This window comes from Apis mellifera, linkage group LG2 (genome assembly GCF_003254395.2).
Source record: "Apis mellifera strain DH4 linkage group LG2, Amel_HAv3.1, whole genome shotgun sequence".
Classification (NCBI taxonomy): domain Eukaryota; kingdom Metazoa; phylum Arthropoda; class Insecta; order Hymenoptera; family Apidae; genus Apis; species Apis mellifera.
Genome location: NC_037639.1, coordinates 12765401 through 12777375, shown reverse-complemented (window position 1 = coordinate 12777375; position 11975 = coordinate 12765401). Strand labels below are relative to the sequence as shown.

The window sequence follows — 11975 nt, the reverse complement described above, 5'->3', positions numbered from 1 at the left end:
AATTAAGGTCGACGAGGACGATGTCTCGTGGCCTGGCTCGGTAAACCATCGATGCAATGTGGAAACGGGTGTGCAGGTAACTTTTATCCGAAAAATACTTTGGTCTCTGGCCTTTCGGTGAAACGGAATTTCGACTCGATGCGTGTCTCCGCGTCGGATCATGTTTCTATGTAAATCACTTTCGCCGATTTACTCCATTTTTCTTCTTCCCTTTTTCTCCTTCTCTTCTTTATCGATTCGAGTTCGATTTTGATTCTCAAAACGTCGCAATGTCGATTATGTATTCTCGTCGTAACCGATTGAGATTCGTTACTGAGAATAATCGTTGTTTAAACCTAAACCACAAATGTAATCATGTTGTATATATTTATATATGTGTGTGACCGGTATATATATCGAATTGTTTAATAAACAATTCCAATCTCGTTTTAATTCGTTCGAAAATAATAACGGTTTGTCAGTAAATTAAATATTGACGGAGTACACATAGTGGCGATATTTGTACATTTTGTTTCTTTTTTCCTTTTTTTTTTTTTTTTTTTTTTTTATATTTTTCCCGTGTTTCCCCTTTCGCCCGATATAACCGTAGATTCGACGGTTAAATCGTTAATAATTTACAAACAAATGGACTAAAATGTTAACTTTCACAACAGGTAAATACTTTACGCGCTCGTAGAATGTTAATTCCGGAAAAAGGTTGGGAATATATATATACATATACATATACATATATATATGTATATATAAAAAAAAAAAACTCGAATTTTCCAGATACAGTGCATCATGCCAAACCACCGGATGCAATTTATGCAATTTCTCTCGTTCGTTCGTTCGTTCGTTCGTTCGTTCGTTTCCATTTTATCGAATCGAATATATATCCTTGCTTCGCTTCGGAAATACAATTAATAAATACACCGGTGAGAACCGAGTATTTCTCCGACGCTTGAAAATACTTATAAGAGAAAGTTTGAAACGGCGTTTAAGCACTGTTCGATATATAACATCGTTTGAACAAGTTCGACCGAGGCATTAAGAGTTTTAATACATCGATAATGAGGGTGGTGTACTCGATGGAGGTGTACTCGCTCTCCTTTCCCCATCATTGCTTAACGAATAATTTCCTACGCGCTCTCACGTGTAATCGACGAAAAAAAAAAAAGAAAGAAAGAAAGAAAGAAAAAAAAAAAGAACAAGACCGGATATTTCCTTCTCGCCGCGGTGAAAAATTCCACGTCGGATAACGTAAAATTTTCAAAGTAACGCTTTTAACTTGAAATTTCCATCTCTTAGCGGTCGGTAATAATTTCCTACGCGCTATCGCGTGTAATTGATGAAGGAGGAAGCGGATGGCAACGGATACCCTCTTCTCGTCGCGCGGTGAAAAATTCCACGAAACGCGTCGAACGACATAACGAAAATTTTCTTTACCATTTAAAGTAAGGGTTTCAACTTGAAATATCCACCCCCTTGACGATCCTCTTTCTTCGTCATTGCTTAACGAATAATTTCCTGACGCGGTTTCGCGTGTAATCGGTCGAGAAAGGACACGGCGATGGATATTTCCTCTTCATCCCGGCGAAAAATTCCACGATACACGACGCGAGGAAAATTTCCATCGCCCCAATTAAGGAGTTTCAACTTGAAATTTCCACCTTTTAGCGGTCGCTGATAATTTCCTACGCGCTATCGCGTTTAATCGATAAAAAAGGACACGCATACTTTCTTCTCGTTCGCGGAAAAATTCCACGAAACACGCATAAAATTTTCACCGTTCGAAGTAAGGGTTTCAACTGGGATTGCACTCCATCAATTTCCTACGCGCTCTCATCGTGCGATCGATCGAAAAAGGAGACGATCCCTTAGCCACTCTCCATAGTTAACGAACAATCATCGTACGTAATCGATGGAAAAAAAAAAGAAAAAATGGATACTTTTCCTTCCCGTCTCGGTGAAAAATTCCACATCGTACGCGTCGAACGAAGAATTTCCACCTTAAGTATCCGATGTAAGGATTTTAATTTGAAATTTTCACCCGTTTGCGGTCCCCGTATATAAATGATGCAATTGCCTTCGATGCGGACGGGCGAAAATAAATTACGCCCCTCCCCACGGCGGATTCCAACGCACAGGGTTGGCGCAAATTTATTTGCGCGAAGAGGGCACGAAAGGGAGCGCGAGGCCGACCTCGAAATCTTGCCTCGTTTCGAAGGGGCCCGGCAATAAAGGGATGGCGCGGGTAGTCGGGTTAAGGCGATTTATCGTCCGGGTAAGTTTGCCATATTCGATAAAAAAAGCCACCGCCACGTATTTGCTATGTCGAGGGGGGTGGAGGGGAGGGGAGAAGTCGTGGAAGGATAGGGACAGATAAAGTCAATAATTCCTCGCGTTTGACGCGCGGCTTATTGGCCACGTTCCTCCCGCTCCGGGGAAGAATCGCGAGAAGGACGAGGAGGATCTTGGACAAGGCCATTTGTCAACGATATTTTACGGTCGGGATACTGGCATTTTGAGTCTGGAGGATGCCTCTCCCTCGACTGCCCTCTATTTCGGCCTCCCGTTCGATCTCAAGAAAGATTCCGAGTTTTAACGCCGATTTTACTTCCTCCAAAAAGAGAGTGGAAATAAAAAAAGAAAGGGTGCATCGTCGTGTTTGATTATGCCCGATATCTCTCTCTTGACGAGGTCTATTTCGATGTGTATAAAGGGTACAAAGGGGAGGATAAGAAACGTTCTTCTTCCGCGAGAGGAGACGCAATAATAGAGTTTGCGACGAATTCGAACGAATTCCGTTTCGCGCGAAATTTTTATGACGTTCGATACTCGCTCGTCTATTCTTCTTTTATTTTGCCCCCCTTCCTGGAGGGAACAGGATTCACACACCCCCGTTCAGGAAGAATTTATCACGTGGAGAGAATTTTAACAAGTCCCGCCTCCCCTCACCTTTTTTCGACGAGCGATAAATCTGGGATGACCATCGATCAAAAGCAAGTCAATCAACCAGTAGCTCAGGTAGCGCGAAACAAACAGAAGTAGAAGATTTATCGCGAGTGACAATCTCGAGCGTGTAAGCGTATTCTATTGGACGTAAATTAACGGATACATTAACGGATTTATTTATTTCGCGACGGGTTAATCGAAAGATGATCCATCTTTCGTTAAAAATAATTTTAAGGGTATTTCTTTTTTTTTTTATTCTTCGATTCGGAAGTGCGGGCATTAAAGGTGTTCGCCATCTAGCGCCACGTATACACGTTCGAAATGATCCGATCGATCAATTCTACTTTATTCGCTGCGGAAGACGCGCGCAGGGGATACCAACAGCCGAGAAACACTGTCCACGTTTATCGATGCGTCCCCGACGTTTACTCTCCGTCGGTGGGGCGCATAAGGGGTGGTTTTATCAGAAGCTCGAAACTTCGAATAGAAATATCTTGCACGATGTACCGGTAAATTTGGCAAAAGTTTATGAACAGTGAAATAAATTACGAAATTACGTAAAATCGGCTCGAATGAAACTCGTAAATATGCATATAAATATGCAACAATGGTAAATAAATAACATCCTCTTGCAACAATGTTACACATAGTGCACACTATCGTTATTTCGAGAATATAGAATTATTTCCAAGTAAATTTAAAATTCTAAAAAAAGAAAAATGTCCATTCATAAATACGTAAAGTAATAATAATTAATCTCTGTTCCACTTTTAACGAGCCCGTTTATTATTCGATATTCCTCTCCCCATACAATATACCCCGTGATGAATTAACGAAACGAAGAGCACTCTGTGGGAAGCAACACGGTGCGTTTGGAACGTGGCGATCGCGTGAGAAGAGGCGTACGCGGGCTCTCGGCTCGAGGCTGAAAATAGCCGAAGAGAGCTCGCTTCACTCCGCTCGGCGCGGCCCGCCAGAATCGCTCGAGCCTCGACACGAATTTCGTCGCGGTGGGTCCCGACCAAAGGATCCAGCCATCCTGAATCGATCGATCGAACCAGGTCCCCTCGCCAGGTCGATCCGGAAATCGACCCCTCCGAAATTCAAAGTGAGTGCTTCTTCGCGACTCCGTAGTGGAAGTAAAGTAAATCGTTTTCTCTCCACATCGTTCCCTTCGTTCCCTTCGACGCGAACATTTCGAAATCGAACTTCTTCTGACCCGTATATATATATATATATCCGTTGTATATTCTCTTGCATGGCGTTTCACACTGTGAAGTGATTGAAAAAAAAGAAATGTACGATAAAATGCGTGCGGTTCGCGGGTTGTATTGCGGACACTCGAGAAACTAATCGACCTCGATGTACGCATCGAATAGTAGTGTGAATGTGTATTAGGAATGTTTGTGTCTGTTTTAATTACATTTATGTCACAGTGTTTACCGGCTGATCGAAATCGATCCGAGATCGAGCATATTTAGAAATATATATGTATATATATATGTATACGTGAAACGGAGGAAGAAGAAAGATTAATTCGAGAGAGTGGAGAAGACGTTCCTTGGATCCTCCTTATGAATCGATATATTCTTTGGCAACGAATTTCCGAAAAATTGCGAAACACAGCGAGACTAATGGTAGTAACCAGTTGCCGTGGTTTCATCCCTGGTGTATTTTCTTCTTCTCAGCTCGGTCGGACGGCGAGAATATCGGCTGAGGAAATATTTAGCACGGGAACAATATTTTCGTTTGATCCGTTGCCAGTTAAACAGTTTCGTGATTTATCGACGTATCCGTGTCGCTCCGTTTTCTCGATCGTCACTTTCACCTCCCTCGAAATCTCTCCCCCCTCCCTTCCTCTCAAAATTGTTGGCGATATCCTTAACCTTCGATCGAACGCTCGCTTACGATATTCTAATTCGAGTTTTCGCGGCAACAAGCGTGGAGATGTTCGCTCGATCCGCCGAGTTGTAAACGCATCTATTTCTGCCCGCTCGCTGGAAATAGACTCGAGAATGAAAAATACGTCCGATTCTCCGATTCTCTCCCTCCTCCTCTCAGCGTCCATGTCATCGAACGCCGCGTTGTCATTCTTCTTGGATCGTTCTTCGTCGATCGAAGAAGATCGCGTTTGATCGAAACAGTTGCCCGCAAATTGGATTTATCCGCGAGTAAATTAGATTTTCGCGCAGATATATCTTATGATCGGAAATACAGGTTTCAGAAACCTCGGTGAACAAATTGGAAGCGCAGTTGCAGAGCAATTTACGATTATTATAGCCTTAAGATCGCCACACCACCGCGGAAGTAAGACAAGGGGGATGGCCACTCGGTCTAAACTATTTTTAAACTTTTAAACCCGTCATACCGTTGAATCTACCGCATCTAAATATACCGTATCTTCCGTTCTGGAGGCTTTCCGAGTTTTAATTGACGCACGTTTACGCATCGGTCACGGCAATTACGTAAATAACAAAACCGATAATATCGTTAACAATAACAGTATCGATATCGCATTGTTCCCATAATGGCGACTAATTAATTATTAATTATCCGCGACTGATTCGTTGTAAAAAGAATAATCGAAAAAAAAAAAAAAGAAAGAGAAAACAATCGATCCTCCATGCAGTATCCTCGCTAAATGATATTAACGATGTATTGTGAAATGCGACAGAAGAGTAGAAATATTCTAGGTCACGATAATTACTTTCCTCGAGGATGCAAACAGGATTCCCCCCCTCGTTAAACGAACTTCTTTCTCTCGAGACGAAAACTTCCTCCCCCTAATTCCCGATAATCGATGCTCCAAGTCGCGATATTTCTTCCCCCTTCTTCAAACTGAGGGATTGTATAATCCATTCTTACGATTCTAGACATAGAACCTTGCGATACGTTTCCAACGAATTCCGAAAATTCTTTCCATTTTCCATTTAATCCAATTTCTCCGCGAAAATCTTCACGATCTCCTTCCCCTCCTCCTCCTCCCCTCCCCGATAAGATTAAAATGTGGGAAAATCCGAAAATTCTCGGCGAGTCGCGAAATTTTACGCGCACTCGAGACGAGCGGATTACTCGCAGAAATAAAAACAATTTAGCGGGGAGAGAGAGAGAAAGAGAGAGTGTACGTATGAATGTATGCGCGCATTTACACACAGAGGATAGATTGGCTACGACGGAATTTCGAGCATGCGGAATTTGATTGAAGGGAAGGGGCGCTTGCGCGAGGGTCTGTGCCGAGGTACGCGCTAACCACCCACCCACCCCGTTCCCCAGTAGCGGGTGATCGTTGGTGCTCCGTCGGAGGTTAGGACGTCGCCGACACCGCTGCCGCTGGTGTTCGTCGTCGTCGTCGTCGTCATCGTCGTCGGCCACCGCCGAGAGGAAACGTTCTCAGCGCCGGCAGCCGTAGCAGCCGAAACATGTCGGATCATCCAAGTGGGCAAGTGTGACAAGCAAGTTTCCATCCGCGCCCTATTCGCTATCGACGGGAGAGGCAGGGGAGAGAATATCGGTGCGGGAGAGGAAAATAACGCGACAAAGGGGTGAACTGCGGACTCGACTCGTCAGGTTACGTGAAGACGTGCCGACGGGATGGCCGACAGCGAGGGTGGCTCCGAGCAGGATGACGTATCCTTCCTTCGCACGGTGAGTATTTCTTTTCCCTTTTTTCTCTCATCGTTTGTCGGCTATGGAATGGAAATTTTCTTACCATTAATATTTATGGTAATATTTATGGTATAAATGACCGATGGAAATACTGTTTCTTTTTTCTTTCTTTTGTAAAGGAAAAATCGTTTTATTCGATCAAAAGTTTTGATATCGCGCAAACGTTGATCCAACGTTGAGAAAGAACGTTCGTTGAATATTAAACGAGCCACGTATCACGCGATGCTCTCGCGTAAAAGCCGCGCGCAGATAAGCTCGAACAATCGAGGCTATCACGTGGGGATGAAAAGCGCGCGATGTTTTATTGAAGAATCCAACGGATGAAAGAACGTTTTCGTTTTTGAAAGAAGACTAGGATATATATATATAAGGGGAAAAACGAGCATCGATGTCGAGCAAATCCGCTTAGGTTTAAAGTTAGAGGTCGGCGCGCGCGCGTGTGTGTACCTTGTTTACACTGCTGTTGTCACCTGTGTGTACGTGTGCGGAGCTCTTATTTCTTGCGCGTCTAGAACGCGATTTTCGTTCGTCGGAAAGTTGGGAGTGGTGGAATTCGGTGAATCGTGGAAGCACTTCAAGTGTTCCCATACTCGACGACCTTGACCCCGTTCGAACCCGCCGCAAGGATCAAGCGGTAGCATAGTGACCGAGAGGGTAGCCGCTACAGGCCTTGAGCTTCCGTAAGCTGCACACGCGCCTCTGATTCTGCTCCACGCTCTTTAATAAGTCGCCCTTTGGTAAAAATACATCTCTCTCTCTTTTTCTGATGCACGCGGTCCTGTTAACGGAGCGCGACCACAATGTTAACAACATCGACACGCGTGTTCATCGATTTTTTTTTTTTTATTTTCCTCCACGTTTAGACCTTTCCCGCGTTATTCGCTCGTCCCTCCTTTTCCTTTCCGCAATAACTTGGCAATATAACGTACCTATATATAAAAAACAAGTGTATATTTGTATCTCATACAGTACAAAAGGCGTTTTTTTTTTTTTTTTTTTTTTTTTTTTTACGAGTGGATACACACAGGACACGGGACAACAGTGTCGAACAATGGATTCTCGATACGAATTTCTTGTACTTTATGTTTCGATTTTAACGATAAATATGAATTGTTGTTGTTGTTGTTGGTATTGTTGTTGTTGTTGTTGTTGTTGTTGTTGTGTCGTTGCGCGAGCATTTCGATTCGAATGCGATTGATCGCCGCTTGTCTTGGAAAAAACGCGCGAACGCGTTCGAGAAGAAGCTTTCGAGATCCGGAAGCTGTGGAGATCCGCCTTCCATCCTCTTCTTTCGTATCACGAGGTTCTTGGTATCACCAATGGACAGAGTTTTCGTTCATCCCTATCTTCTTCTTCGCCTCGCCTTTTCCGCCAACTGAATGTATTTCCTTTTCGAACTCTCCGGCAGGGCGCACCACATCTTGCCGGCTTTGCGTGCCACCTTCGTCACGCGTTCCCCGGGCGACTTGAAGTACATTTCCAGGTAGAAGATGATGAAAGGATTCGAGGACAGGATCAGCCTTCGCCTTCTTCTACGCGGTTTGCAAATGCACTTGCCCTTCCTCGAGCGACGGCGGCGGCGGCGGCGGCGGCGGGGGCGGCACCCTCTCCCTCTCTCCATCACAGCCGTGTCCACGTTTGGAGTCGGTTCCAATCGAACATCCTGTGGTATTGCGTTCCTGTCGAAAAATCGCCCACACGAATTCAAATATGAACATCCTTTCGCGAATCTTTCGACACGTTTCCCCAGATTTCTCGAAACAACGAGAATTTTTTAAATAAATCGTCGAGGGAGCAGTCGACGAAAATTACGAGTTGTTATTATTGGAATGTTTCGAGGGAAGCAAGTTTCGTTGTTCCGAGAAAGTAGTCGTCCGAGTCTCCGAGGAAATCATTCACAGGAATATTCTCAAACCTGAGTGATCCTCTCAATAATCAAGTTTCCTTGTCCCATTTCCTTTCGCGTTTGATCGAAATCGAGAATCACGAAGGATGGAAATTGCTCGTTAATTTAATTACACCGTATCTCCAAATAGTTAATAAGTATTGAGGCTGTTAAGTGGCTGTTTCGTGACTGGGCAACATAACCGAATATGCACCTGCTCGAACGAGAAGCAATCTTTCGATTCGAGCTTTGCGTTTTCCCCTCAACAGGATAATACACTTCGACACTGCTCTTTTAATCCGTCGAAACGAAAATTTAGTCGAACATATCGATCAATGTTCGAGGACGAGCACACTGTTAACGATCCCTCGATTTGGGTTAAGTTGGACCACGACCGCGAAACTCGTTCGTTTGCGTTCGTCGCGAGACAAGCCTCGCCGTGCGGAGGATTCACGATGAAATTTGAACGATCCAGTTACGGGAACCGAGTGTCAAACCACGTTTTTAACAAATGGAAATGATCGTGTCGATACGGAGGATAAGTGATTCGCGTCCCAACATTCGATTTCTAGCCTGTTTGAACGGATCGTGGCTCACCTGTCGTCGTTGGGATTTTCATAGCCGAGGGGTCGATTCATGTCGTGCTGATGTGTCTTTGGTTATTGAATTTTTACTTGAAAATTTGATATATGTAGCCAAACTTAACATATCCAAACGGTTGAAAACATTTGAACTATTTGTCGACTATGTTCGCGTCTTATCGATAGTATCGTAGTACGCTGATCGAACATCGATCGAGGACACCGACTTCTTGCATAATTCGCTCATCTCGTTTATCTCGCTTCACCCTTCGCTTCGTTCCGAATTTGCAATCCGAATCGAGATCACAATGCGATCGCACAACCATTTCAGAGATGAAAGAAACGCTGGAATAATAATCTGGCCGAAATTATTGGCGGCCTTGGTAGCCTTGGTAGCACGAGAACGAGAGTAAATCAATTTTCTCCCCGCTCCCCGGAACGAGCGGAAATAGGAAGCGTAATTTCGTTCCTCTTCGACTTTCGCTTTCCCTTTCCTCAATCTCGGAAATTGATCAAGTAAAAGTTCAAAATCGAACGAAAAATATCGAAATTTATATCGGATAATATTCCTTTATCGACAAGTATCGTATCGCTTTTCTTTTTTTTTTTCTTCTTTTTTACATCAATTGTGATTTAAAAAAATAAAATCGATAATTGGAGCAATCAAAGATAATAATTTCGCTCGTACGTTATTTTCGTGTACAAGGTTCGAAAACAGTGGTACAAGTACGTTCGAGACGTCTTTCAACTGTGGAAAATTATGTCGAGGTGCACACGGTTCGCTGCATCGTAATGATCATTAATTAAGTGAACAACCGTTAGCATCGTGGGGCGCCACTCGAAATTATCGCGCACACTTTCGCGGCTGGTCCGATGCTCGGTTCGCGTGTTGCCATTTGATGATCGAATTGCCACGGCGAGAAGAGACGCCGGGTGATTAAAAAGTAATAATAAATCGTTGGCCGTTTAAAATCGAGCCGAGCCACTCCTACCAGACTCTCTCTCCCTTTCTTCTTTAAGAGCGTGGCGACGGTTAATTTTAGCAATCGATGCTGCATTGTTCCGTGTAATCAATACGGCTCTTCATTAAAGATTTCACGTCGAAAAGCAACCGACCGTGCGTTAATAACACAGGCTCGGTTTCATATATTTCCAACAGCGGAAAGAACGTTTCGTTGAACGTTTTCGCGGCAATTTCAGTGACTCGATCGAGTCGATTAAGATCGTTGTTTCAATCGTTTGATAAAATAAATTGACGTAATCAGGGAATTTTCTTCGAATTTCCAATTTCGTCTCTCCCTTTCCTCCAATTCCATGCTGTAAATACAGGCAGTTATATTATGTATATGCATATTTCTTGGCAAGTATACGTAATATCGTTAAAAATCGTGGAAAAAGATCGCGGAATGCAAATATAACTTGCCGATTCATATCCAAAAGTCAATGTGATTTATATTTAGTATCCGCTCGGACGAAATCGCGCCGGATTGTCGGACGCTGAAAATACAGACACACCCTTGACCCGAGGTTGCAACACGTTGCAGCTTCGATCGCGGTTTAATTCCGCCGAGAGAAATAATTGATTTATTCGAAACCGTTATTCGCCTTCTACGATCATTTCGCTCGTAGTTCGGATGGATTCGGAATAGCAATCGGAGCTCGAACACGATCCGAAATTTATGGGTTGTTCGATCGAGATCGATAACTCTTTCGCCAACATTTTTATCATTCAACGATCAAATTTCTCTCAAATCGGCGGTGAATTGGGAAAAATTATAAACCGTGTCAGATGAGACTCGCGTGCTTTTCCATGTAACCCAGTAACACGTTATGTTAATTCGAACTCTTTTTTTTTTCTTTCTTTCTTTTTATTTTTCTTTTTTCCCTCCCCAACGATGTTCGTGTTACGCGTGTTTCGCATGCGTGCGCCATTTATCCGCGTGAAAAATATTTGCCTGTAAAGTAATGGAGCGGAACCGTCATTAGTCTGGACGTTGGTGCAAATTGTAAATTGAGAAATGTCACGGAATTTTGCGAGCCAATACCGTACGCGCGATAGAAATAAATAATCTTGTTACACGTCTTTACATATCGTTTCTCGTCGATTACATATCCGAGTTACAACACTTTCCGCTCGATCGATCCGTTCACTCCAAGTTAATAACTCGAATTCGAATTCCTGGATTCGAGGATTCTAAATTTGTCGTGCGATCGATAATTTTAAAACTATTTGGCTACATTGTACGCCGTACAATCGCCTGTTTTCGCGCAAAGATCGAGATCCAAATTTAAAATCGAGTCGACGCGAAACGTTTCGAGAAACCGCGGTGTACTCGATTTCAAAAACTGCGAATTGCGTCTCACACACACACACGCGTGGTGGGAATTGCGTGACGAGGGTCGATCGAACAAGAGAGTGACTCATGTACAAGCCCAGGATGCCACTCGCTTAAGCGACACTTTAAGGTCTGTGTCTGGGTGAAAACACAGCGGCGTCGTTCCCCTGACAAATCCGCCGCTTCGAAACCGTTTCCCTAGGTATATACTGGCTGGTGGAAAACTGTGTGGCGCACATTCTTGAGACGGTCCAAATTGGTTTTGGCACAGTGTGTAACATCTGCTGTTTGCCTCACGTCATATTTCAAAGTTTCGCAAAGGTCGACGTTGCTCTCCCCGCTATTTCTCTAACGCATCGATGAATCGTTTTTCTTTTTCCCTTGCGATCGAAATCTCTTTGAAAAAAAAAAAAAAAAGAAAGAAAGAAAGAAAAAGGCAATAAAATGCACGGTTATTTATAACGAAAATAAAGAAAGTGGATCAACGTTTGCATTTCTTATCGTAAATTTTAACTTGGAACGAAGAACAATAAGGCAAGAAATTGAAATCGAATATGGAATTGGAATTCG

At 43.5% G+C, this 11975-nt stretch overlaps 2 protein-coding genes across 10 annotated transcripts in view; one reads left to right on the top strand and one right to left on the bottom strand.

Moving 5' to 3' along the window:
• The first annotated feature begins 3892 nt into the window (after nucleotides 1-3892).
• LOC408680 (ryanodine receptor) overlaps nucleotides 3893-11975 on the top strand; it is a 33749-nt gene continuing 25666 nt past the window's right edge. For all 9 annotated transcript variants that reach the window (XM_006569044.3, XM_392217.7, XM_006569047.3 and 6 more), the window contains exons 1-2: nucleotides 3893-4045; nucleotides 6143-6582. In XM_006569044.3, coding sequence (XP_006569107.1) covers nucleotides 6529-6582 — 54 coding nt within the window. In that variant the 5' untranslated portion in view covers nucleotides 3893-4045; nucleotides 6143-6528. The remainder of the gene's footprint in view (nucleotides 4046-6142; nucleotides 6583-11975) is intronic.
• On the bottom strand, nucleotides 7628-11969 carry LOC113218597 (protamine-like). Its single transcript, XM_026439048.1, has 2 exons — nucleotides 9086-11969; nucleotides 7628-8282 (listed from the first exon to the last, which is right to left on the bottom strand). The coding sequence occupies exons 1-2, from the start codon at nucleotides 9124-9126 to the stop codon at nucleotides 7946-7948; spliced, it is 378 nt and encodes a 125-aa protein (XP_026294833.1). The 5' UTR covers nucleotides 9127-11969; the 3' UTR covers nucleotides 7628-7945.

Bases quoted from the DNA above. Each gene is read 5' to 3' on its own strand.
- LOC113218597 (XM_026439048.1), bottom strand. From the start codon at position 9,126: ATGAATCGACCCCTCGGCTATGAAAATCCCAACGACGACAG. The intron at 8,283-9,085 runs GTGAGCCACGAT...ATTTTTCGACAG, and splicing joins GAAAATCCCAACGACGACAG to GAACGCAATACCACAGGATG.